This window comes from Lemur catta, chromosome 6, assembly GCF_020740605.2.
Source record: "Lemur catta isolate mLemCat1 chromosome 6, mLemCat1.pri, whole genome shotgun sequence".
NCBI classification, from domain to species: Eukaryota; Metazoa; Chordata; class Mammalia; order Primates; family Lemuridae; genus Lemur; species Lemur catta.
Genome location: NC_059133.1, coordinates 381,393 through 408,386, shown reverse-complemented (window position 1 = coordinate 408,386; position 26,994 = coordinate 381,393). Strand labels below are relative to the sequence as shown.

The 26,994-nt window shown below is 54.4% G+C and overlaps 1 protein-coding gene and 1 long non-coding RNA gene across 4 annotated transcripts; both read left to right on the top strand.

The window, feature by feature from the left end:
- The first annotated feature begins 6 nt into the window (after positions 1-6).
- Positions 7-9,964, top strand: LOC123640743. Of its 2 annotated transcripts, XR_006736043.1 has the most exons (4): positions 12-101; positions 518-838; positions 1,708-1,801; positions 9,616-9,964. It is a non-coding gene; the product is annotated as an uncharacterized LOC123640743 (long non-coding RNA). The 2 variants fall into 2 exon arrangements; XR_006736042.1 differs by lacking the exon at positions 518-838 and having other exon boundaries at positions 7-101.
- Positions 9,965-13,106: 3,142 nt separating this feature from the next.
- Positions 13,107-23,917, top strand: MAPK8IP2 (mitogen-activated protein kinase 8 interacting protein 2). Of its 2 annotated transcripts, none has more exons than XM_045555303.1 (12): positions 13,107-13,315; positions 14,165-14,270; positions 15,578-15,856; positions 15,993-16,086; positions 16,206-17,447; positions 17,809-17,884; positions 18,010-18,182; positions 18,267-18,376; positions 19,144-19,251; positions 19,401-19,471; positions 22,599-22,697; positions 23,088-23,917. In XM_045555303.1, exons 1-12 carry the CDS (start codon positions 13,251-13,253, stop codon positions 23,158-23,160), a joined length of 2,496 nt encoding a protein of 831 aa, XP_045411259.1. In that variant the 5' UTR covers positions 13,107-13,250; the 3' UTR covers positions 23,161-23,917. The 2 variants fall into 2 exon arrangements, with proteins under 2 accessions (XP_045411259.1, XP_045411258.1); XM_045555302.1 differs by having other exon boundaries at positions 16,203-17,447.
- The last annotated feature ends 3,077 nt before the right edge of the window (positions 23,918-26,994 follow it).

The window sequence follows — 26,994 nt, the reverse complement described above, 5'->3', positions numbered from 1 at the left end:
GGGCGGGGTGGCCAGTCTTCCGCCGGCGCTAACTGGTGTGGTGTGTCCTTGGGAGTGGAGCGGGCCGAGTGCTCCCGGACAGGTGTCGCAGAAAGGCGCAGGTGAGGGGAGCCCGACCTTCGCCCGGGTCCGGGAGCGGAGGGAGCAGCGCGGGCGGCGGCTGCAGCAGCTCCGACGGAAGTGCCCCCTCCCTGGCCGCGCCCCTGGGGCCGTCGGGCGGGGCAGGAAGCGCTGAGCGCGGGTGGCCGATCCTGAGTGTGGGTGACACTGAGGAGAGCGCGTGTGCGTGTGTGGGAAAGACGCAGAGTAGAGCGCGGGGACACCTGGTAGGTGCCCGCTAAACATTTCTCGAAAGAATGCGACCCTTGGGACAATTCCGGTGACTTCAGGCACACCAAATCCCTAGTCACCGCCGAGACCCCCTTGTCAGTAGAAGCGCACCTCTGAATGATGAGGCTTTTGTTGCCCCGCTTGAAATTCATGTCTTCGTGCCCCCCACCCCCCTCCTTGCCTCCAGACCTAGAACCAGTTGCATACCCAAACCCGGGGCGCGTGAAGACTCCTACCTTGGAGCAGACACCCCTGGGGCTACCTCATGTCTCTTGGCCTCGGCGGCTCGGACTCACCTCACTCGGAAGGCATCCCACGTTAAGTGCGTGCCTCCTGCATTTCTGCTTCTGCCTCAGGCTGGAGTGGCAGCCGGGAAGGCTTGACCCACAGGAATCTGTGACAGTGCCTGTCAAGCGGTGGTGTTCTTCGGGGTAAACAGATGGGCATCTGACCGGAATGTTGTTTGATCTGAATGACCAGAAAGAAATCAAGGATTGGTAATCAGCAGGTTAATGTCAGTTCCTGCAGTGGAAGATCATGATCCCTCACTCTGTATTTATGTGGGAGCTAGTTCTGAGACCCAGAGCCCACTGATTGAAAGGGAGGCTTGGTTGCTACAATGCCACCGCCATAAGTATATACAAAAAATATTCCTCCAGTCTTTCCCTAAAGGGACCTACAGCCACTTGACAAAGTGACTAATATACTTTCAAAAGCTGTTAGATACAGGATCTGAACTGACACTTGTACCAGGGCACCTAAAGCGTCATGACTCTCCAGTTAGAGTAGGGGCTTATGGAAATCAGATGATAAATGGAATCCTGACCCAAGTCCTGTGGTTACTTCTTGGTTCCAGAGCATACTTGGGATGACTTTATACCTAGCAGTGGGCAGAGCTTGTACATTGATCCCTGACCTGTGGAATAAGAACCATATGGTAGGAAGAGCAAAGTAGAAGCCCTTGAAACTCTTCACCCCACCTGAACCCCTCCAAGATAGAAATAATACTGCATTCCAGGTGGCATTGCAGGGATTGTGTCACCCTCACAGACTTAAAGTGGTGGTCACCATTTCATCCCTTCTGTTTACTCAAATGGCCCATGCAAAACAGGTGAATTCAAGTAAATGATGGTGAACTACTACAAACTTAGCCAAATAATATCTCCAGTCACCGCAGTTGTGCCAGATGTGGTATCTTTACTATAATAGATTAATGCACCTCTGGCATTTGATAATGCAGATATTGATATGCTGGACATTCTTTTCAATTCCCAATGGTAAAGAGGATCAAAAGAAGTTCACATTTGTATGGGAAGGGCAGCCATATGCATTGTCTTGCTTCTTGTTTTAACTCTCCTGTTCTCTGTCACAATATAGTCCTTAGGAACCTTATGATCTGGACATTCCACATACACTGATGACATGCTAATTGGACGTGGTGAAGAAGGAAGTGACAAGTGCTCTGGCCTTGGTAAGACAATGCATGTCAGAGAATAAGAGATAAGCCCTCAAAAGTTCTGGAGCCTACCGTGTCTGTGAAATTTTTAGGGGTGGAGTGTTCTAGGGCAAGCCAAGGCGTCACCTCTAAGATGAGGACCAGTTACTGCATCCTGCATCCTTGTCACAAAGAAGGAGGCTTAGCACTTGATGCCCCTCTGGGTTCTGGAGTCAGCATGTACTAGGGAATACTGTTCTGACCCGTTTACTGGGTAACTTAGGAAACTGCCAGTTTTGAGTGGGGCCCAGAGAAGAAAGAGGGCTCTGCTGAAGATCTGGACAGCCTTCCCTGCCACTCAGCAGAACCAGTGGGTTAGGGTTGGGTTTATTTGTGGCAGATAAGGACCCTGTGTGGCACCTCTGGGAAGCCCCAACAGGAGAGTTGCTGTACACACTCCCAGGGGTCTGGGGCAAGACCACCATAGAACTCACCAAGCGAAAACAGTGTTGAACACCAGATCCGAGAAGACCGAGTACCTGATCATGGGGCATCAGTGACCATGTGACAGAATCTGCCTGTCCCGAGCTAGATCTTGTCAGACCTACCAAGTCAATCAGTCAGGAGGCTCAGTAGCTATTCATGGTGCAATGAAAAAGATATCCTCGGAGTTGGACCCAAGCTTGTCTAGAGGGTGACAGTCATTTACAGGAAGAGGTGGCTGTGGCCCACATCTACCTTTTAGCATCAGTGTCTCTCTCTTACCAAAAAATCACCTGGGCATGGTGGCTCATGCCTGTAATTGTAGCACTCCGGGAGGCTGAGGCGGGAGAATTGTTTGAGGTTAGGGGTTCGAGACCAGCCTAAGTAAGAGCAAGACCCCATCTCTATGAAGAAATAAGAAAAAACTAGCCAGGCCTGGTGGCATGCTTCTGTAGTCCCAGGTACTCAGGAGGCTGAGGCAGTAGGATCGCTTGAGCCCAGGAGTTTGAGGTTGCAGTGAGCTACGATGAGCCACTGTACTCCAGTCGGAGCAGGGTGAGTGAGTGAGACTATCTCAAAAAAAAAAAAAAAAAAAGATCACACACTTGTTAATGTCACCACCAGTCTCATCAGAAAAATATTTAAATATTGGGAAACAAAGCTCATGGTGCTGGACACAGGTTTTCCTGAAACATTTGAATTTTACCATTGCAACAAACACTATCAGTTGTTTTCCTTGAGATTATGTGCTCATTTTGTTCATTTCTGAGAAGGTGTCTGCCACATACCCAAGTCTGAATAACTGTAGTTTGTCAGTTGTTCTTTCAGGTATGGTGTTCCGTGAAACAATAATGCAAGTAATTGGACAGCCGTTGTGCTTCAGTATGCATACTTGTGTAATTTTTGTTGCTTCATCAAGGAAATTCTTAAGTGAAACTGCTTGTTTCACTTAGCAAGTAGCAGTGAGGAATTTGGTGACTACTATTATAGTTTGGTGCCACTGCTTTAATTCATGCTAAGGAGCCAGCAGTTTTACCAGCCATTGCTTTTGTACCATCAGTGCAAATGTCAACACAGTGGAAAGGGCAAATCACGTACTAGTATTATTATGCAAATAATTTTGACCTTTCTCGTCCCCTTAAAGTATCTTAGGGACTTCAGGAATTCATGGGCTGTATTGTGAGAACCATTGCTCTAGGATGTCATAGGGATCACAGGATATGTGCATTTTCAATTTTACTAAATGTTGCTAAATTTCTCTCCAAAGTGGTTATCCCAATTTATATTCTCACAATTATGATAATATTTGGTCATAAGTCACAGAGATCTAGAATAACAGTGACGTAAATAAGGGAAATTTGAATGATGCTGTGTGTGGTTGAGCACAGACTACATGGAAAGGGGCCCTTGGAATTACACAGTGCCCAGTCTGTACAATCTTACACAGTTTACATGAGATAAGCATGTTTATCTCATGTAAAAGTTTGGAGATAACCAGCCCTGGGCTTGAGTGGTAGCTCTGTTCCATAAAGTCCTTGCTATAGTCTGAATGCTTGTGTCCCCCCAAAATTCATATGTTGAAACCTAATCCCCAACATGATGGGAGTATTGGAGGTGGGACCTTTGGAGGTGGTTAGGTCATGAGGGTGGACTCTTTTATTTTAGCCTCTTTTTTTTTTTTTTTGGGAGAAAGAGTCTCGCTGTTGCCCGGGCTAGAGTGAGTGCCGTGGCATCAGCCTAGCTCACAGCAACCTCAAACTCCTGGGCTCAAGCGATCCTACTGCCTCAGCATCCCGAGTAGCTGGGATTACAGGCATACACCACCATGCCCGGCTAATTTTTTCTATATATTTTTAGTTGTCCGGTTAATTTCTTTCTATTTTTTAGTAGAGACGGGATCTTGCTCTTGCTCAGGCTGGTCTCGAACTCCTGAGCTCAAATGATGTACCCGCCTCGGCCTTCCAGAGTGCTAGGATTACAGGCATGAGCCACTGCGCCCGGCCTGAATGTTACATTGTTGAGTGCCTAGATTTTGTTATTCTCCTTTAAATAATTGTTATAGACTGATTATTTCTGTCCCCCTCAAATCCATATGTTGAAATCCTAAGCCCCAATCTGATGCTATTAGGAGGTGAGGCCTTTGGGAGGGAATTAGGTCAGAGGGGAGAACCCTTGTGAATAGGATTAGTGCCCTTCTGAAAGGGACCCCTTTTATTCTCCTTCTGCCATATGAAGATATAACGAGAAGATGGCAGTCTGCAGCCCAGAGAGGCCCTCACTGGAACCCAACCATGCTGGCACCCTGATCTCAGACTTCCAGCCTCCAGAACTGTGGGAAATAAATTTCTGTTATTTATAAGTCACCCAATCTATGGTACTTTGCTATAGCAGTTTGAACGAAGACAAGAATATTACACTTGTTGTTTTTTTTTTTTTTGAGACAGAGTCTCACTGTGTTGCCTGGGCTAGAGTGAGTGCCGTGGCGTCAGCCTAGCTCACAGCAACCTCAAACTCCTGGGCTTAAGCGATCCTACTGCCTCAGCCTCCCTACACTTGTTTTTGACAGTCAGTTAAGTCTCTTGTGTATCAGCTCGCTTCTTTTGAGAATTGTTCTAAAGCTTTGTTAGAGTCAGGCTAACGTGGCCTTTACTCTGTTCAGTTTACCCTTACTGAATGTGCCGGATGTTCAGTGTATTCTCTCCATTTAACTAGTTGGATCTTGAATACCTCCTAGTCCTACATGAGCTCTGTGAATTTTTAGCTTCAGTTCCTCAGTAGTTTATTCAGCCTCATGGAATTTTATTCTACACAAATACAACTTATTATTACTTACCAAGAGACTTAGAGGGGCCTATTGTAGATTTCTGGCTCTTTCTTTCGGTAGATCCCTTCTCTCCAGTACACTTATCTGCAAATTCCAAATACTTCAGCCTTCCCAAACTCTGGCTTCTGTGTCTCAACTGTCAAGACTTCCTCACTCTGATTGGGTTCTCTGCCTGCACCACAGTCTGGCAAGTGCCTCCATGTGGAAACCTGGGGCAATTGTAGGCTTTGTGTCATTTGTTTCCATTCTCTCAGAGATCACAGTCCTGGGCTGTCCTTTATCCAGTGTTTGAATACAGTTGCTTTCTGTATTTTTTTCAGATTTCTGTTTTTTTCCCTCCTTTGGCAGGAGAGCAAATCCAGTAGCCGTTATTCCATAACGGCTGGAAGTCATTTTTTAAAATCATAAGTAAATATTGAATGTTATCAACTTTTTTATACACATCTGTTGAGATGATCATGTATCTGTCTGTGAATGTGTTGGGTTACCACTGAAAGTGAAGGTGGGATGTTGAGCCATCCTTGGATTTCTGGGTTGAACCCCATGTGGTCAGGATACATTTTTAAAAAATGCACTGTTGGGCTGGGCACAGTGGCTCATGCCTGTAATCTTAGTACTCTGGGAGGCCGAGGTGGGCAAATCATTTGAGCTCAGGAGTTTGAGACCAGCCTGGGCAAGAGCGAGACCCCATCTCTACTAAAAAAAAAAAAATAGAAAGAAATTAGCTGGACAACTAAAAAATATATATAGAAAAAATTAGCCAGGCATGGTGGCGCATGCCTGTAGTCCCAGCTACTCAGGAGGCTGAGGCAGAAGGATTACTTGAGCCCAGGAGTCTGAGGTTGCTGTGAGCTAGGCTGATGCCACGGCACTCTAGCCCAGGCAACAGAGTGAGACTCTGTCTCAAAAAATAATAATAATAATAATGTCGATCAGTGTATCCAGAAACTTCTGGAATTGCAAGACAATGTTTTTTCCTACAAAAATGATTGCAATTATCTGTGTGGAAACCAGAGCACGTTATCAAAGAGAATGTCTTGGAGCTAAGGAATGAATTACTGTCAAAAGACATGCTGTTTGCATGTGACAAAGCTGAGGCCCTGGGAGCAGGTGCTAGAGGACATTGCCCCGCAACACAAAAAGCCAGCGACATCCCTCAGGGCTCCTCGGCCTACCTGGAACAGGTGTCTGCCAGCATCCCTGCACATCTGAAGCTGGCCCGAGGGAAAGAGCAACATCAGCCTGAGAGTGGGCTGGTGTGTGAGGCAGCCTGGGACAGGCTGTTTGCCACACACTTCTCATAGATGTGGCATTTTGGAAGAACTCTTTGGAGGAGAAGGAATTGATTTTAGTTTTATGCTCCCAGCTAAAATTTTCCCACTATTTTTATAAACTGCTTGATTTCTTGAGTACTTTATAAAATGCCTATAGTTTGGGTAAACCAAGTAAATTTTTTTTTGTCTTTAGCAAAGTTTAGTCTGTTAGTGTGATGACACAGATTCTTTGTTATGTTTTTTTTTTTTTGGCTTGTTTTTAAAATTCTGTATGACTTTTCATCTCTTTGTGTGTGTTTCCACTTGTTAGATTAGTTTTTTGTTTTGTTTTGTTTTGTTTTTTTTTTTGAGACAGTCTCGCTCTGTTGCCCGGGCTAGAGTGAGTGCCGTGGCATCAGCCTGGCTCACAGCAACCTCAGACTCCTGGGCTTAAGCGATCCTACTGCCTCAGCCTCCCGAGTAGCTGGGACTACAGGCATGAGCCACCATGCCCGGCTAATTTTTTGTATATATATTTTTAGTTGGCCAGATAATTTCTTTCTATCTTTAGTAGAGACGGGGTCTCACTCTTGCTCAGGCTGGTCTCGAACTCCTGACCTTGAGCAATCCACCCGCCTCGGCCTCCCAGAGCTAGGATTACAGGCGTGAGCCACCGCGCCCGGCCTAGATTAGTTTTTTGATTTGAGGGGAAAAAATCATAATAGTCTAGAATCAGGGGATGAAGATTTTGGTTGTAGGCCTTTTATGATAATTACCCCTCAGTGGTAGCAGAGAAAAATAGGTAAATCTGCCATGTTTCAAGACTTTGAACTGCCTCAAGAAGAGGAATCTCATGGAACAATGTTGTAATGCTTCCAGAGCTCTCAGAATGAGGATATTTTGTAAATAGGTTGGAAGAGGATTAAAATATCCTGGGTTAGCATAGCGATATTGCAGTAGGATCCTTAGGTTAATGCTGACTTTTATGTGGGGTAAGTTTATATTTGGTGGGGTGTTTACATTTTTTGACAGGAAGGAATGTAGTAGGAGCAGTGATATGTTAAATATTTTTGTGTTCTATGATAATGAATCAGTTTAAGTATTGGGACAGACCCTGTTCTCAGTACTGTGACACTGGGGCACAGGTGAAATTTAAAGTATTAAGGCTTGCTCTGATCATCTCTTAGTTTTGAGTTTTGTTTGCTTATATCATTTTTGTTTTACATTTTGGGAGGGGAGACATTTTCCATTAAGGGTAGTTGTTGCTAATGCATTTAATTCCAAGGGGCTGGAGTCTTGGGGTATGATGTGGGCTACTTGGCTACTTGACTTTATCTTTGTACTGCCCTTGCTTTGTTCTGTCTTGTGGGTGAGTGGCTTGTATATGCTCTCTGCCCCTCACTACATTGTACACCCGTGATAGGCATTATTCCCCTTAAATATATAGGGACCATATGTTATTTATCTTTTGTACTCGATACTTATTACCCATTTTTGTTTGTGTATGTACAGCATCTGGCACGTGGACTTCAGATTACCATCCTGACGCTAACGAACCCCTCAGTTGGAATGTATAGGTTAAGCAAAGCTTTCAAAAACTTACATTATATGACCTCAAATTATAGGACCTCAAGGTTGTTAACCTGGTCATCTCATGGTAATTAGAAAGTCTGATTGGCAGCTTTAGATTTCTTGATTAAAAACCAAAATAAACTGAATAAGTTTGAGACATTCTTTCAAAGGGGTTCTCGGTGAAAAGATTGGGAACTGTTCTATTTAGTGCTTAGTGAAAATATTAATATTTTGAATTAATGTATCCATCATTATTGCCATTTCTTTATTAAATATAAAAGTTTTTGTCAAATAGCAATTTTTAAATCTTAAAAAAACAAAAAGGAAAGAAGAACATAGAAAGAGGTAAATATTTGGGTAAATCTAGTAAACATTGACTGTTTAAAGCAACAATAACAATTCCTCATGGATCTTGAAAAGAAAAATAAAGAATATTAAAATATATAACAATAGAATTTAAGTTGGGACTGGAGTAAACAGTTAAAGTCTTCTAGGATCCTTATGTTTTTCAGGAAGAGGGTAAAATATTGATTAACTTTAGGCTTTGATAATTTGAGTGTGGGTGTCATAATTAAGAGGGTGCCTCAGATTGGATTCTTTCAGAAGTGTCTGAGACAAGGACTCATGTGCAAGTAGTTTATCTGGAAGTGCAGGAAACACAGGTAGGCAAGTTAGGCAGGGAGGGGCAAAAGTGCCAGCCTGCTAGCTACCTGGTTATTATTATCTAACCTGTGGTCTGTGCAGCAAGATTGTACCCGGAACCTAGATATTATGCTGGAGTTCCAGGATGACAATCTGTGGGTAGAAGAGATCTGGCAAATCTCTACTCAGGGTCTCCTACACCCACCAGGAACTCTCCCTGTCAGGCAGAGCATCATCACACCAATTTTACTACGCCTTTGAGGGGAACTGGGGAGACTTGAGAAGCCATGTTCACCAAACATTCTCCAGCTAGATATTTCCTGGAATGCTATGCTGGGGTGTTCCCTTTGCACTTATCACAATGAATAGAAAATTGTCTGGGATTTATATGTCAGAGAGATACTATTTGTCAAGGCTCCAATGCAGTACTCTTTGGGGCTATGACACTGCTCTGATGAAAAGACTTGAGTGAAAATGTAGAATCCTGTTCTCTATTCAGTTATCATAAAACTGTCTTTGGGCATGTACTTTATATGAAGGAATCTAATAAGCCATTCAGATTTCAGCGATTTTTAAAAATTTACTAAACAAACAAAAAAAATTTACTGATGGTACCAATCTCTTAAAAAACTTCGACTCTGATTCGTTGTCATAATGGTCTTCTGCACTGGTAGAAATCTGTTTTCTGAAAGGTATAATTATGTGTGAGATTTCTTTCTTAAACCAGAAAGAGTTTTTTTTTTTTTTACTGTCCTTTCCCTTAATGCATAACAATATTGTAAACCCCATGACTTTGGATTCTTTATACAGACAGAGATAAGAATATACCCTTTACTTTAATGACATATTATGCTTGTTTGCTGATAGAAATGATCCAGAAGAGAAAGAGACGTTGATGCTACAAGAGAGGGTTACTTTCATGAAAGGGCAATGAGAAAAGCAGATGGTCAATGGACTGAGATCTGTGGTGGCTTCATGACACAGCTCCCCAAATCTGCGACACTCCTCCCATGGAGAGCTGGGGTCTGCGATCTCTCCCTTGAATGTGAATAGGTTTGTGACTGCTTTGCCAACAGGTGTGACAGGAGTAATGCCCTGTGACTCCCAAGGGTAGACCAGGAAAGGCCATGCAGCTCCAAGAGCAGTCACTCTGGTGGGAGCCAGCCACCACATCAGAAGTTTGAGTACCCCGAGACTACCACGCCAGAGAGATCAGTGGACCTGCTGGTGACAGTCTCAGCTGAGCTCCCAGCTAACATTCCGCCAACCTTGTGAATGAGCCGTCTGGGACACCCAGCCCAGCTTACCTCCGACTGTAACTAAACCTTAAGGGAGAGCCAGGTAAGAGCTTCCCATCAGAGTCCTTCCTGAATTTATGACCCCCAAACTGTAAGCAGAATAAAATGGTTGTTTTAATCCACTGAATTTGAGGATGATTTGTTACACGGCAGTAGTAGTGGAAACACATTTCTTATGGAGTGAAAGGAATGTGGGTATCATGGCAACACAGTGAGAGAGCAAGAAGAATAGGAGGTAATGGTCAGGGAATTAGATGCTTAAAATCAAGATTCAGGAGGTAGTTAAGTTATTGGTTAGGACAGCATTCCCAACAAGATATGACTCTTAATTTTCATCTTTATTGAATATTGCTGTTTGCAGTTTTAGCCATTGGTATATTTATTTTTTCATTGTGATTTCTATGGAATATGAGTGGAAAAAAAGACTGATGGCTTGCATTTACTTATTTTCTAATCTATGAGAAAATTGGCAGAAAATGCCCTCTGACCTTTTAGGATTGCTGTGGTCAGGGTTGTTGAACCGTCTTGCTATTCCAACTCTACCTTGTAAGTCCAATCACTTTTGTGCTTTGTACTGTCTGTACCATTGATGTGCCATCGAGGAAAAAAAGTGTTAAAATGGTAGAGTCAAAACATCTTGATTTGTCATCTAAGGAGAAGGAAAAGGAATCTGGGTAGTAGACGGTAGGTCGCCAGGAAGGCAGGAGGAAACCAGCAGTGCCCGCGGCTCACAAGCCGGGAAGGAACTTCAAGGAGGGTTGCTTAGCTCCCTGTAGGCCTCAGTTCTCTCATCTGTACAACATCACCTGAGGAAACATGTAAATTGACAAAATGTGCATTATATGAGGAACATAAACTTCCTCAGGAAAGAGATTCTGCCTTTTCACTAATACGTCCCTGAGCTGGACGGAGCAGTCCTGGGGGTTTGGAAGGAGGAAATGGACCCCGTGTGAGGAGTAAGAAAAGGACGAACATGGAGTGATTGTGAATACATGCTAGGTCCTGTGCCTGGGGCTTACACATGCCGTGTGATCCTCACAGTGTCTTTGTACAGATGAAGAAACTGAGGGCCATAGGGGCTGAGTAATTTGTCCATGTCCAGAAAGTTAGTGGCAAGATAAGATTGGCACCAGTTTCAGACTCTGAGACTGATGACCTTCCATCTGTGCTCTGGGGCAAGATGGAAGGTTCCACAGATAAAATTGGAGGTGAAAGCCCCCATCTCATGTCTTTAGACTATTGGAATCTGGGGGTGAGCATCTGATAAGAGGGAAGGAAGGAAAGGAGAGGCTTGAGGAGGGTGTGGACGTTATGATCTGAGACGGTGCAGTTCCAGATGAAGGGAGACCCTGGGGGCCGTCTGTGGGAGACGTCATAGAGTTGAGAGTCAAAGATGGTGGACTGGTCAGAAGTCCCGGAACTAGCTGACCACGGTGTTGAACGGGTCATTTATCTGGACGTCAAAGTTTACCAGTGTGATGACTCAGGAGCAAAAGGAAATCGAGGAAGTTGGGGTCAAAACCCTTTGTGAATTCTGGGAAGAGATCTGGGTTGTACAGGGAAAGTCAGAGAGTGGTTAATATGTCCAGACTCCTTGAACCTCAGAAATAGGGAATGTTCTTAGTGCTTCTAAAATTGAAAGGACAGTATCATGGTAAAGACCTGATGCCCTAGACCTGGTTAGAGCCTCTAAGCCCTCTTGGTGGTTCATTCATTCGCTCATAGGTTTCTGAGCCACTGCAGGGTGCCAGGCGCTGCATTTGGAGCCTGGGGGGTTCAAAGACAGATAAGAAGACAGATAAGACAGACAGCCTCTCTGCTCTCCAGCAGCTCTGTCATCCAGGAGGAAAATATAAACTAATAAATGCCATTCTTAGAAAAATACTATAATTGAGATAAAATATAAATTGTGATTGGGGCACAAAAGAGGGAAGATCAATCAGCCCCTGGCCACAGGTCTGCTCTCTGGGCTCGAGTGATTGCCACTCAAAGAATGAGGCTGCCCTGCCAGGCTTGCACGAACTCCTGCCCTATAATTTCCAGGCAGCAATCAATCACTCAAATCCCTCATCTTTGCCTCAGAAATACTTTTCTGCCGAACTAATTTAGACATAAAGAAATATCAGGGCGCATTGTTTCCATCATGGGAAAAAAGGGATAATTTCATTGCACGCATGTTGAAAGGCCAGCCTTCTTTTGCCAAATCTTCTCTGCAAAGTCTTCCTGGTTGTGCCCTGCTGGCTTGTGCCGTCAGCCCTGTTCAGCCCTGGCCATCGCCCCAGGCCCGCAGGCGGCTCCTGGAGCTCCAGCGCGACCGTCGCTCCCGCAGAGCTCCCTGGCGGACCAGAGCGCGTCCACGCCCTAACCACAGCCCCAGCACACAGCTGGTCTCAGGAAACGGTTTTCCAGGTGAATGAACGTAGCCTCAGGGCCGTGGCTTCTCCTGGCACCCGTCGGTCCTTCGTCCAGACCCTGAGTCTGAGTTCAGTCTCGTCCCTCTCAGCGTCCTCCGTGTGGCCCAGTCGGAACGCAGACCTGCCGAGCGCCGTCGGGGACAGGGCCGCGCCCGCCCGGGCAGCGTGTTCCGGTCAGCACCGGCGGGGGACAGCTCCCAGCCCGGTCAGCACCGAGGGGGACAGCTCCCGGCCCGGTCAGCTCCCAGCCCGGTCAGCACCGGCGGGGGACAGCTCCCGGCCCGGTCAGCACCGAGGGCGGACAGCTCCCGACCCGGTCAGCTCCCGGCCCGGTCAGCACCGAGGGCGGACAGCTCCCGACCCGGTCAGCTCCCGGCCCGGTCAGCACCGAGGGCGGACAGCTCCCGGCCCGGTCAGCTCCCAGCCCGGTCAGCACCGAGGGGGACAGCTCCCGGCCCGGTCAGCTCCCAGCCCGGTCAGCACCGGCGGCGGACAGCTCCCGGCCCGGTCAGCTCCCGGCCCGGTCAGCACCGAGGGCGGACAGCTCCCGGCCCGCGGGCGCGGGCTCGGGCCCGGGAGTCGCGCGGCCGGGCCGCGACGTCAGCGAGCCCCGCGCGCCGCCCCGCCCCGCGCCCCCGGGAGCAGCCGCCGCAGCCGAGTCCGGCCGGCCCGCTTCTCCCCGCAGGCCCGCGGTTTCGGTCCCCCCGCGCCCTCCTCCCGCCGAGCCGCGGGCGCCGCGCCGGTACCCCCTCGCGGGCGCCGCCGCCGCCCCTCCCCCGAGCGCGCCCCCGCCCCGCGCCCCGCCCCGCCCCGCGCTCCCTCCCCCGCGCCCTGCGGCTCGGCTGCCGCGGCGTCCTGGCAGCGCGGCGAGCGGGTCGGCGGCGGGTGTCGCAGGGCGTGTCACGAGGTGAGGCGGGGGCTGCGCGAGGGCGCGGGCCAGGGCGCGGGCGCGGGCCGGCGCACCCTCCCCGCCGCGGCCGCGGGCCTCTCCCGGAGAAGATGGCGGATCGCGCGGAGATGTTTTCTCTCTCCACCTTCCACTCGCTGTCGCCGCCGGGCTGCAGGTACGCACCTGGGCGCCCCGGGCGCCGCGGGCCCTCCCCTTCCCGCGGCCCCTCTCCGACCGGCCCCAGACTCCTCCGACCTGCCCTGCCACCCGCCCCAGCGCCCTGCGGACCCGGGCCCCGCGCCGCGCTCGGCCCTGGAGCTCCGACTCCTGCTCCCCGCCCCCACCCCTCGGTTCGGTCTCTCCATCTTTGCCGCCTGTCGTCCAGCCCCAGTGACCCTCCTCCCATTTCCCGCTGGGACACTGCGCCGCACCCAGCCGGCAGAATGCCGGGCACACCCTTTGCGCCTGGCAGTGTCCTTTGGGCCTTCAGTGGAGGCCCCGACCTGGCCAATACGGCCCGGCAGGGAGAGAGTTGAAATCAAGCCTGGAGCCCTGGGGGGAAGGACTGCGGTGGGGAGGGGGCTGGACCTCTGGGTATAGGCCTGCCCTGAGCAGGAGAGGGGGAGACAAACAGGCCAGACCCCGCTCCCAGAGCAGCTCGACCCCTCCCTCTCCTGCTGCTGCTGCAGCCTCAGCTCCCCCTCCCCCCGCTCTGCTCGGGCTGACTCCCGGGAGGCTGAGCTGTGACCCAGAGGGGCCTGGAGCGGAGCACGGAGGGAGGAGGGGTGGGAGGGGGTGGGGGAGGGTTGGCTCCTCTGGGCTGGCCTGGCCCCGATGGGGGAAGGGATCCGCTGGAGAGCAGAGCTTGGGAGTCAAGGTGACGGCAGGATCTGGGTCCGGGACTTGGAGGCTCTGGAGAACGCAGGGCCTGGGAGCTGGAGGTCTCCCTTGGCCCCTCCTCAGGACCAGCTCCCAGGCAGGGAGTCCAGGGTTGGTGGCTTTCTGACTTCAGCCTCCTCTCCAGGCCTCCCCAGGACATAAGCCTGGAAGAATTTGACGACGAAGACCTGTCTGAGATCACGGATGACTGTGGCCTGGGCCTCAGCTACGACTCAGATCACTGCGAGAAGGTGGGGAGAGTCAGGTGCACAGAACCAGCTCAAAGGAGGCCTCACTTAGGCTCCGCTTATCATTCACTTGGGGTTCAGGGTGGGTGTGATCTCTGATCACCCTCCTCTTTAGCCTCTTGGCCTTGGGGCTTCCTTGGTATCCAGCTTCTTTTGTTCTAACACATTGTCGGCCCTCCACCAAGGGGCTCTCTAGCAGTCTTCCCCTGACCCCAGTCAGCTGACTAGCCTGGGGGAGGGGAGGTGTTCTTTTGCTTTGGGTGCCCTCTGTCCTCAGGTCACTTCCCACAAAGATCTAACCCCTTCCAGCTGTCATCTCAACCTGGTCCCCTCCCAGCCCTGTCCCCACCTCTGCAGCTTCCACCTATCTGTCTCATGTCTCCACCCCAGAAATCTTTTCCCCCCTACCTCCTGCTGCTTCTCCTCCCTGTCTCCACATTTGTTTTCATTCATTCAAGAATTTCTGAGCAACTGCCATGTGGCAAGTGCTGGGGGGTTCCAGGTGCTGGGAGTGGAACAGGACAGCCGTCCTCAGGAGCTTGCAACCCAGGAGGGGAGAAAGACACGTAAGAGACAATGGCTGCCAGGTGTCAAGGGTTGGATTCCGGCAGGGACACAGGGCAGATGAGGGGAAAGGGAACCCAGTCCAGAGTGACATTTCCAGAGGAAATGTCACCCATGTCCTGAGGTTAGCAGGAGCCAGGCAGATGGGGTAGGTAGGAGGAAATGGAGAGGCATCGCCAGCAGACGGATTGTGCCAAAGGCCCTGGGGTTGGTACAAGCTTGGTGAATCCTCAGAGTGCAGGCTGTCTCTTCATTTATGCATTCATTTGCTATTTACTGGACATCTACTGAGCCCTAGTTCTTATTTTGGGGGGTGACATGCATCAGTGCGCAGTATGGATATGACCTTGCCCTGGTAGGGCTTGCAGTCTGGTGGGGGAGACAGACCAAAAGCCACGTACAGTAACTGTAAATAGTGTTAAAATGCTATGAAGGAAACAGTGTTGTGTGGAATGTGATGGGGTTTGGGGAAGATATGAAGCTAGAAAGTGAGTTGGGGCCACTCTGAGAATCTCTGTGATCCAGCCTTAGGAGTTTGTGCCCTTCCCAAGAACTGGACTGATTCCTATGTATCTTACGCAGATTTTCAAAAATGTCACTCTATCGACGGGGGCAGACTGAACTGGAAAGGGGCTCTCCTTTGACTTGCTGCTTCCTGCTGTCCCCTTTCCTAGCACCTGGGATGCTGGGTCACTGCTGCACTCTGGCCCAGCCCCGACATCTCCGTCCCTCTCTCCCTCCTGCAGGACAGCCTCGCCCTGGGGCGCTCGGAGCAGCCGCACCCCATCTGCTCCTTCCAGGATGACTTCCAGGAGTTTGAGATGATCGATGACAATGAAGAGGAGGAGGAGGATGATGATGAGGAAGAGGAGGATGATGAGGAGGAGGGAGATGGGGATGGCAAGGAGGGAGGAGGCCCTGGCTCAGAGGCACCTGCCCCGGAGCCCCTTATCCCCTCCCCTTCCCTGGAGGAGCCCCACAAGCACCGGCCCACTACGCTCCACCTGACTACACTGGGTGCCCAGGTGAGCACGCTGACCCACAGCAGCCTGGAGCTGAGCCTGGTTCGCGGTACCTGGATCCTGCACGCATGGCAGCGGGTCCCTCTCACCCCTGGGAGCTGGAACCCCCTAAGCCTACTCTCTTGTCCCTCCACCCCAGGACTCCCTGAACAACAATGGAGGCTTTGCCCCAGCACCCCCAGCCTCCTGGCAGGAGACAGCGCTGTGCTCACCCCTCAAGGAGCCCCTCAGAGGTGAGGGGTTGGGGGGCTGGCAGGGGCACAGGGAGAGGGAGGGAGGGGAGGGAGAACGGGCTGGCTGCTGGAAGGAGGCCTGGCTCGAGGTGATGGTTATGGTTTCCACCGCCCAGCAGAGCTCCCTGGCCCCCTCCTGCCCACGGACTCTGGGCCTGGTGAGGCGCAGTCACCAGTGCGCCTGGGTTGTGACTGCGAAGGGAACCGGCCTGCGGAGCTCCCGGCCCCAGCCGGGGCCTCGCCCTCCTCGGATCCTGGCATTGAGGCCGACCTGAGAAGCCGCTCGAGTGGGGGCCGTGGGGGCCGTCGCAGCAGCCAGGAGCTGTCGTCGCCAGGCTCGGACTCGGAGGACGCTGGGGGCGCGCGTCTGGGGCGCATGATCTCGTCCATCTCGGAGACGGAGCTGGAGCTGAGCAGCGACGGCGGCAGCAGCAGCAGCGGCCGCTCCTCGCACCTCACCAACTCTATCGAGGAGGCCTCCTCGCCCGCCTCGGAGCCGGAGCCGGAGCCGGAGCCGGAGCCCCCGCGGGAACCCCCGCGCCGCCCCGCCTTCCTGCCCGTGGGTCCAGACGACACCAACAGCGAGTATGAGTCGGGGTCGGAATCGGAGCCGGACCTCAGTGAGGATGCGGACTCGCCCTGGCTGCTCAGCAACCTGGTGACCCGCATGATCTCCGAGGGCTCCTCGCCCATCCGCTGCCCCGGCCAGTGCCTGTCTCCCGCGTCGCGCCCGCCTGGGGAGCCCACGTCGCCGGCGGGCGGGGCCCCGGAGCGCTCCGAGGACCCCGAAGTGACAGCAGCGCCGGGAGGCGTGGAGTTGGTGGACATGGAGACGTTGTGCGGGCCGCCGCCCCCAGCACCCGCAGCGCCCCGGCCCGGCCCTGCGCAGCCCGGGCCCTGCCTCTTCCTCAGCAACCCCACGCGCGACACCATCACGCCGCTGTGGGCCACGCCCGGCCACGCCACCCGGCCAGGCCGAGCGTGCTTTGCCACCTGCTCGGAGGAGGAGGACGAAGAAGATGAGGAGGACGAGGACGATGCCGAGGATAGCACGGCGCCCCCGGGGGGCAGGGGCACCGGCCCTGCTGCGCCGCTGGACGCCTCGCTGGTGTACGACGCGGTCAAGTACACGCTGGTGGTGGACGAGCACACGCAGCTGGAGCTGGTGAGCCTGCGGCGCTGCGCCGGCCTGCGCAGCGACAGCGAGGAGGACAGCGGAGGCGAGGCCAGCGAGGAGGAGGCAGGGACTGCGCTGCTGGACGGTGGTCAGGGCCCTGGGGACGCCTCTCCCGACAGCCCTGACCTCACCTTCTCCAAGAAGTTCCTCAACGTCTTTGTCAACAGCACGTCTCGGTCCTCCAGTGAGTGAGAGGCGGGGAATGGGGGTGGCCCTAGAGGAACAGGCGAGACTCCCTGGCCCTAGGTCCCATGCTGTCCTCCAAAGTGCCCAGGGTGGCCTGAAGGCCGGGGGGTGGGCAGTGCTGGGCACGGTCTCTTACCCAGGACATCAGCCTGGAGTACCCCCAGGAGGCCCTCCGGGCAGGTAGTGGGGTGGGGAGGCTGCTCTGCCCCAGCCTCGGGCGAGGGGCTTCCCTTCCCTCCCTGACTCAGGACACCAGCACCAGGCTGCTGAGGGGAGGGTCTTCGCTCTGGCCAAAGCTGGGCCCGCAAGTACTTCCCTTGCCCCACCTGGAGTCACTGTGTCTCCTGTCTGTCTCTCAGGCACCGAGTCCTTTGGCCTTTTTTCCTGTGTGGTCAACGGGGAGGAGCGAGAGCAGACTCACCGGGCCGTGTTCAGGTATGGCCTCCCTCCCTGCTGCTGGCGACCCCGACTCTCAGTCCACAGACATTGCAGGACACGGGTGGACATGGCCCGGGCAGTCCTGGTTCTCCCTCCGCCAGTGACCTCTCTCCCGACTTCAGGTTCATCCCTCGACATCCGGATGAGCTAGAGCTGGATGTGGATGACCCTGTGCTGGTGGAGGCCGAGGAGGACGACTTCTGGTTCCGTGGCTTCAATATGCGCACGGGGGAGCGTGGTGTGTTCCCCGCCTTCTACGCCCATGCAGTGCCTGGCCCTACCAAGGACCTGCTGGGTGAGGCCCGTCCCCAGGGGCAGGGGCCGCTTTTCTCCCAGACGCTGCCCGCCACCCTCTGACCTGGGCCCTGTGTGCCCCCAGGGAGCAAGCGGAGCCCCTGCTGGGTGGAGCGCTTCGACGTGCAGTTCCTGGGCTCTGTGGAGGTGCCCTGCCACCAGGGCAATGGGATCCTGTGTGCAGCCATGCAGAAGGTCAGTGTGGCGGTGGGGTGGACGCAGGCAGAGAGCCCACGTGGCAGCCTACGCCAGCGCCACAGGCTGGCCAGCTCTCCCGGCTCCAGGGCCTCCTACCTCCTCTAGGGAGTGGCAGCTCAGGGGTGGGCACCCTTGGCCCTGAGTCAGAGGCCTGAGCAGACAGGCCTAGGCAGGGCTCAGCAGCTGTGCCCGTCACCTCTGGGTCTCTTGCCCAGCTCGGTGGGGCCTCCACCTTCCCACTGGCCCCTCCTCCCCTTCAGCCCATCCCCCTCCTGACTGGAAACCGAGGCCAGCTCTCGCACCCCTTCCCTGGAGTCGTCTGCTCGCTTGTTCGTTCACTCAGCAGACATTTAGTGAGCACCTGCCCATCCGCCAAGTCCTGTGATTGAGGCTGGGGGGCAGCAGGGAGCAGGAAAAAAACCAACCCGGCATTCAGGAGCCCCCATTGAGCTTGCAGGAACCAGGCAATGAGGAGGCCAGGGTGGGTTGGGGGCCGTGTTCCTGGCACCTGCGCCAAAAGGAGCAGCGTAGCCGGAGGAATGGAAGGAAAATGAGCAGGCTGAGTGCAGAGATGACCGGCCCGTCCCGAAGCCAAGGAGTGGCCAAGGCCTCTCCCATCTTCCAGAGTTGCATCCCATGCGTCTTCACTGCCAGGTGTCTTCAAACACAAGCTAAAAAGGGCAGAGGCAAAGTTCTGCCAAGGGAAGAAAAAGAGGCCCTTGTAGGCCCCTCGAGACCCTCTTCTCCCCCAACTTCTCCCTCAGATTGCCACCGCCCGGAAACTGACTGTCCACCTGCGTCCTCCTGCTTCCTGTGACCTGGAGATCTCTCTTCGGGGGGTCAAGCTGAGTCTGAGTGGAGGAGGGCCTGAGGTGGGGGCGTGGGGGTCTGGGGGCCTGGGGAGGCTGTAGGGGGTAGGGTGACACCAAGGGACAGGACGGCAGGGACGTCCAGCAGGCGGGGGAAGGAGGGACCTCAGGCTGCCGGTCTGACTTGGGTGCCCTGCCCACCTCTGCTCTAGTTCCAGCGCTGCAGCCACTTCTTCCAGATGAAGAACATCTCATTCTGCGGCTGCCACCCCCGCAACAGCTGGTGAGAGCCTTACCTTCCCCCAGAGTCCCCATAAGCCCCGCGTCTGCCCAGACCCTAATCCCCACACCCCACCCCAAGAGCTCTGCCTGCACTTCCTTGGCGCCCACACTGGGCTGGGCTGGGGATGAGGATGGACCGGCTGCCTCCTGGTCAGGGCGAGACAGACACACAGACAAGGAATGCTAGGAACCCCCGCTGGTGGCCTGGTGGTCACCGGCGTGGGCCCAGTGAGCAGGCCCACAGAGGCAGGTGAGTTCTCCTGGGATTCAGGAAGGTGAAACTCAAAAGATAAGCAGGCAACAGGGGCGGGGTGTGGGTCTTCTCGGCAGGGAGCCCGCTGAGGAGATGCATGGCCTAGGGGCGCCAGGAGCTGGGGGGTCGGGTGTGAGGGAGCATCCAGAGGTGCCAGGGAGCTTGCATTTCATCCTGCTGGTGATGGGGCCAAGCAGGGTCCTCAGGGCAGGGTGAGACGCAGGGGGACAAGCTGGCTCTGGCTGCTGTGCAGAGAGGATGGACCCAGGTGCTGCTGGTCAGAGACCAGGTGACTGCTGAGGTCATTGGGGCCGTGTCATGATGGGAAGTGTGCTGATGCAAGAGGCACTTAAGAGGTGGGACAAACAGGCCCTGATTGGCTGTAGAGGCCGACCTGGAGGAGGCTGAGGGTGGTGTCCATCTGTGTGATGGCTGGAGAGGGACCCACGCATGGAAAGATGTGGGATCCGTCCCAGACACAGCGAGACTGAAGTGGCCACTGGGTACATGGGTCTGGAGTTTGGGAGAGGCCTGGCGGGGAGGTGCCAGGTGGAGCAGGTGGAGTCCCGAGACCATGCGGTGGCTGAGATGGCCAGTCAGACTGAGGAGAGGAGAGAAAGGGGACAGGGTCACTGGCACGGGAGCAGCGGGCGGAGGGATGGGGACGCAGGCTTCCTCCCAGGCACGGACCCCCACCCACAGGGTCCTGGTGTCCTAAATGAAGGAGGTAGGAGGAGGAACCACAGAGACAGACGAGCTGACCCGGGGCTCAAAAGGACTCCTGGGTAGGCAGGCAGGACGCAGGGTGGGCACGACGAGGCCAGGACTGAGGTTGTGGTGGGTGTGGGGGCATCTGGGGGTCGTCTGGACTCCGTGGTAAAGAGATGAGGAGGGCTCTGTCTGCGGGCTGGAGGGCGCTGAGCCACTGAGGAGGGAGGGGCTCGATGGCAGCCACAGGTGAGAAGCTGCTCTGCGGGTGGGGGCCGGGTGGGGAGCCCGGTGGGGGCCAGGTGGGGGCCGGGAGGGGAGCCCGGTGGGGAGCCAGGACAGCGCCAGGGCTCCACGCAGACCGCAGGGCCGGCTCTGGGGGCTGCAGACAGCGCTGCCAGGAGGGAAGAACAACTCTCGTTTCTCATCCAGGGCAGAAAGATGGCCAGACAAGTCGGCCTGGGGTCGCGATGGGAGGTGGGGGAGGCTGAGGAGCTGCTGTTTCCCTCATGGGATTCCAGCTGTGACCGTGTCCAGCCTGGAGGCCTGAGCTTGTGGCATCCAGTTCCCTCTGCTGAGAAACAAGGATGTTAGTGCCTTCCTAACACCTGTTACCCCAGAACCCGGCCCAGTCCCTCACAGTGAGGAAGCACTAAAGAAACGGTATTAGGCAAATGGTTAACTCATGTATTTCATTGTGGACTAGGGGCAGGTCGGGAATGCACGGGGTGTGCTGTGTTGGCATGAGGCAGGCCTTTGCTACCTGCTGCCTTTGCTCTGAGTGCTGCCACAGCCCAGCTGTGTGTCCTTGGGCAATATACCAACCCTCTCTGTGCTCAGCTATCAGGACACCTACCTTATAGGGCTATTGTGAGGTTTATGTGAGTTAATAATATAAAGTGTTTAGGATGATGTCTTAGTAATACTTAGCAACATCTAACAAACACTAGTGATTATTATTATGATTATTTGAAGACAGCATCTGAGACAGGTCTTGTGATATGTTCATGGACAACATGAGCACATTGTCCTAGCAATGACATTATGTCATGTGGTTTCCCATCTGGTGGGACCACAAAACCCCGAAGCCATGAGGGAATGGATCAGATTGGCCACAGTTTGGGGGGGTGGGGGTAGGGCAGGGGCCTGGAGTCTCATGTTACAGGACTCTGACTTTCCCTCCCTCTGGACAACAGTTTTATTAATATCTTGGATGAGAAGATGACAGGCATAAATGAAACAGAGTTGGGGCAGTGACTACATAAATGGAGGGGCCAGGGTGGAGGTGCTTCTCCAGTTGGATCGAGTGGTGGAATCGAAGCAGGTTTAACAGAGGGAGGTGATGTGGAGCCCCGTGTCAGTGCTGGGAAACTAGCTGTGAGTCTGCAGGACCAGCGGTGGGGCTGGGTGGGCCCACAGGAGGGGGCCTGAGTCATCAGGAGACATGTGTCCAGAGGCCTTGCTCTGGGGTCCTGGGGCAGGCTCTGGGTGGGCCACAGCAGGGCGGTGCTGGGTCAGGGAAGGAAGATGCATCCATAGTGGATGTTCCAGCAGGGCCTGATGCCTCTGGTCGTCAAGGAAGTGGTTTATTTATTTTTTTATTTTTATTTTTTTTGAGACAGAGTCTCGCTCTGTTGCCCGGGCTAGAGTGCCATGCGTCAGCCTAGCTCACAGCAACCTCAAACTCCTGGGCTCAAGCAATCCTCCTGCCTCAGCCTCAAAGTAGCTGGGACTACAGGCATGTGCCACCATGCCCGGCTAATTTATTTATATATATATATATATATTTTTAAGCTGTCCAAATCATTTCTTTCTATTTTTAGTAGAGACGGGGTCTCGCTCTTGCTCAGACTGGTCTCGAACTCCTGACCTCGAGCGATCCACCCGCCTCGGCCTCCCAGAGTGCTAGGATTACAGGCGTGAGCCACGGAGCCCAGCCTAAGGAAGTGGTTTAGAACACTAACTCCTTGTAAGGGCCCAGCACTGTGCTTGGGCTGGGACCAAAAAAAGACACCTTCAAATCTTAAAATCATGTGATCTCCACACTCCTGTGCCCTCCCCTCCCCGCCAAGCCCTTTGTTCCTGCCTCTTCTCTCCACATCACTTGGGGGTCAGCTGGAGGCTGGGTCAGTGCTCTGATGCCCCCTCCATGCCCCCTCCCCCACAGCTATTTTGGCTTCATCACCAAACACCCCCTGCTGAGTCGCTTCGCCTGCCATGTCTTTGTCTCCCAGGAGTCCATGAGGCCGGTGGCGCAGAGCGTGGGGTGAGCAGGGTCCCTGAGCAGGGGTGGGGATGCAGAACTGGAACAGGGGTGTGGAGGTGCAGTGGGGAGATGAGCAGGAGACTTGCAGGGGAGATCGGGGAAGAGAACCAGGTATGCTAAGCAGAGAAGGTGGGGCGTGGTGGGATGAAGTCGGGGCAGGAGCCTGGGGGTGGCCCCTGGGGACGGAGATGGTGCAGGCCCAGGGCCCAGGTGGGGGTGGGTGGATCACTGTGGAGAAGGGCGCTGTTCTGTGGACGTAACTGCCGGGCCAGGTCAGCGGGGTCGAAGCTGGGGCATGACATGGTGGCGTCCAGCTGGGCGGGCGCTTGTGGAGAGCTGGGGGGTGGAGGACCAGCCCCGAGTGGCTGGTGGAGGACCCTCTCCCCGCAGCCGCGCCTTCCTGGAGTACTACCAGGAGCACCTGGCCTACGCCTGCCCCACAGAGGACATCTACCTGGAGTAGCCCACCCGCACTCTCCGCCTCTGCCCCATCTGCTCCGGCCCCGCTGGGGCTGGGCTCATCTCAAGAGGCCACCGTGGCTTTGGCAAAGACTGGATGGGGCACGGGGGACCTTATGTTCATGGGAGTCTTCGGGCTGGGAACCGCATCCTCCATCCCCAGGGCACGGCTGCGGGGCTGCGGGGCGTAGAGCTCCCCGGGCTCCACTTTTCCTCTGATCCTTTCTGTCATCCTCATCTGTCCCTCAGCCTCCCTCTCCTCTCTTCCTCCGTGTCTCTCTGCCCATCTTTGTGCCTGCAAACCTTGCCCTTTGCCCTTTACTTTGGGGTCAGAATTTGGGGAGTGTGCAGGAAGGTGAGGCTCTAGGTGACGGTGATGTCAGGCTCCAAAATGATCCCCTCCTGCCCCTCCCCTGCGATTTATAAAGGAATTTTAATTTTTATAGTGAATCTCAAGGGATCATCCCATCCTTGACTACAGGGACAAAGAGAGGGACCACCCACCCCCACCCCACCTGGAGCTCTGGGGGAAGCAGGGAGGGGTTCCCAAAAGAGCCTTGGGGAGATGAGGGTGGTTCTTGATGCTCACCTGAAGCTCCCAGATGCTGCTAGGAGGAGGGTGCCCCCTCCGGGCCCGTTTCACCGTCACCTGCTTTGCCGCTGCTGACACTCCCGCAGTCCAGAGTGTATCCGCCCCACCTCTGCCCCACGCTGTGTACGTGGGCCTTGCCCATGGCCTCAATAAACTCTGCTTGGTGTGACCTTGGCTGTTTCTGGGGGGGTTGCCGAGACACAGGCCCAGGCGCCCAGGTGCTGCCCGTGGCAGTGGGGACAGGGACCCCAGGGTAATGGGGTCGTGGGGATCAAGAGACATCTCCCCCGTCAGTGTTTTCCGAAATCGTGCTGGGGCCTCGCCCGAAGTGCCACGTCTGGAGGCGCCCGTGGAGATTCTCCCCAAACACACGTGGCTGGCCGGAGGGGAAGCTGAGGCCAGAGAGAGCAGGGGCTGGCCATGAAATGGCTGCCCCTTCACATGCCCTGGGCGGGGAACCGGCCTGACTCGGGTCAGTGGGGCGGGGGCATGAGCTCCTTGGAAAACAATCTACTTAGATCTTAAAATTGGTATTTAAAAAATTCTCTACAGCAAGCCAGAAGACAACAGGTACCACTTCACTATGCCGTTAGAGGACTGTAGATGGCCCCGCTCCAGGCCCGAGGCAGCCCACCCGAGGGTGGGTTGTGTCCCTCCCTCTGAGCCGGGGACCAGGGCACAACAGGAAGACAGCAAGTGGAGGCCGTGGAAGCCTGAGCGAAAGGAAGTGTAGACAGACTCACTACGTCAGATTTAAGAGGTCCTGTCTGCAAAAATCACGCAGCCTGCTCCAGAGTCGGCTCGGTGAGCAACAAACGGAAAACAGAGCCCCGGCGCTAAGAATCCGTAAGGGGTTCAGACCGTTAGCACACGGGCAGCACAAGGTGATCCGAGGCCCCACCAACAGACGGATCAAGGACACAGACCAGTCACATGATGGAAATGCAGCTCCTTAACCAGCATGCCGGAACATTCTGCGTGTTCAAGAAGACAAAGGGTATTTCTGAGAAAACTTTCCTGCTAATTCAGATAAAGTTGTCAAGAGGCAGATACCCCCCTTGAGTATGTACATTTGAAACTTTACCCCCCTGTCCTAGGGGATCCAGGGTGTGGCCCCCAGACCTGGGTAGCTGTGCTAGGGAGACTGTCACCACCTGCCTCTGCGGTACCTCGCTCAGCCAGGTGCGAACGCTCTGTGCCCTCCCGCCGCCCTTGTGCGGCGCCCAGCTGGCCCCGCCCCACGTGGCTTGGCCCCGCCCCACGTAGCTTGGTCCGGCCCCCACAGGCTTGGCTCCGCCTGGCCCCGCCCCACGTGGCTTGGCCCCGCCCCACGTAGCTTGGTCCGGCCCCCACAGGCTTGGCTCCGCCTGGCCCCGCCCCACGTGGCTTGGCCCCGCCCCACGTGGCTTGGTCCGCCCCCCAAGGCTTGGCTCCGCCTGGCCCCGCCCCACGTGGCTTGGCCCCGCCCCACGTGGCTTGGTCCGGCCCCCACAGGCTTGGCTCTGCCTCCACTTGCCTTGGCCCCGCCCTCCAACGGATCTCCAGGTGTTTTGTATGGTTGACCTTTCCCTCCCGGCTGGCCCTTAGGACGGCTGTTGGACACGCGCGTGCGTCCTTCACCTGCCTGCCTTCCGCCCCGCCGGCCGCTCCTCAGGTCTCATGGTCTCCTGGAGCTTGGCCGCCCTCTGGGCCCCATCCCAGGCTTGGTCGGTCCTGGGGTCTCCCTCCCTGGCGCCACCCCTCCTACCCACTCGCCGGCCTCCGTGTGCCAAGGGCCCCTGCGGAGACCACTGGGCCGCGGTGTGTGCTGGGCACGAACTCGCCAGCCCACGCTGACCTCCCGGGGTGTCGCCCCGTTTGGTACCGGGCGGCCGCCTGGTGGATGCCACAGTCACTTCGGACTCGCAGGAGCCCTTTCCCCTCCCGCCCTATTCATCTGTGTTCTGTGCTCTGCGTTTTCCCAGTCCCTGGAGCTGCAGGCCTGGGTGACCTTTGCCCTGGCCCGTCACCCTTAAGTCTGCCCTTCGCTCTGATCCCCCGCCCCTCTCCTCCTCTGCCTGAATCAAACCAGCCTGAGGGTCCTCCTGGGTCTCTGTGCCACAAACAGCGTCCTCCGCGCTCCCTCCTCTGCCTGCGTCTGCGACCGCACGTGCACCTGCGCGCAGGCCAGGATTTTCAAACCGGACCCGGGCAGATCACGCTCTAACTCCGCGGCAGGCAGGCCCCTGTCAACCTCGGCCCACCCGTCCCAGCCCGGTCCTCAGAACTTCCGGCCTGGGGACCTCTGAGTTCCCCGTGGGCACCTGCTGTCCCCTGTTTGTCGCTGGGTGACCTTCTGTCCTCCTCCTGGGCGCCACCTCGCGCCTGCTCCGGGGAAGGCAGCCGGCTGTGACCCAGGGAGCAGCGGCTCTGCGCCTCCAGACCTGGTGTAGCCCCGGACCACAGCCAGGGGCCTCCGGAGTTCTAGAGACGCCGCCAGTGCCCGAACCCAAGTTCTGCCAGTCTAGCGCAAGGATAGCATCCTTAATAAAAAGCTCTCTACACAAAAGTGTTTATTGCATTCTTGTTTAAAATAATGAAAGCATACAAATAATCTAAATATTGACCAACAGATTTAACTAAATTAAGGTATAGCTACCAAATTGAAATACTGGGCAAATGTGAAAAAAAAAGTGTGCTAACAAGCATTTCTAATAATACAGAAAATATTATGCTATTAAGAGAAAATAAATGTGCAGAATCATACATAGCATGCCAGAGACTATGTGTTGAAAAATACTGAAAGGAAACACACAGAATGTTAACAGTCATTTTTGCTGACGGTGGGGCTAAGGATATTTCTCTTCCTTTTTTTTTTCCTGCAGCAACTATGTCTTAATTTTTTAAAGTGTTATTTGCTGCTTATTAGAGGCCTCCAAATGCAAATAGAAATATCCATGGCAAAACTAAAAATAAAGAATTAAAGGTAGGCCAGACACGGTGGCTCACGCCTGTAATCCTAGCACTCTGGGAGGCTGAGGCTGGAGGATTGTTTGAGCTCAGGAGTTCGAGACCAGCCTGAGCAAAAGCGAGACCCTGTCTCTACTAAAAATAGAAAGAAATAATATGGAAAACTAAAACTATATACAGAAAAAATTGCCCAGGCATGGTGGCGCATGCCTGTAGTCCCAGCTACTAGGGAGGCTGAGGCAGGAGGATTGCTTGAGCCCAGGAGTTTGAGGTTGCTGTGAGCTAGGCTGACGCCAC

Excerpts from the sequence above, each read along its gene's own strand:
- MAPK8IP2 (XM_045555302.1), top strand. The coding sequence starts at position 13,251 with ATGGCGGATCGCGCGGAGATGTTTTCTCTCTCCACCTTCCACTCGCTG. Across the intron at positions 13,316-14,164 it reads CTGTCGCCGCCGGGCTGCAG|GCCTCCCCAGGACATAAGCC; the intron begins GTACGCACCTGG and ends CCTCCTCTCCAG. Across the intron at positions 22,698-23,087 it reads CCGGTGGCGCAGAGCGTGGG|CCGCGCCTTCCTGGAGTACT; the intron begins GTGAGCAGGGTC and ends CTCTCCCCGCAG.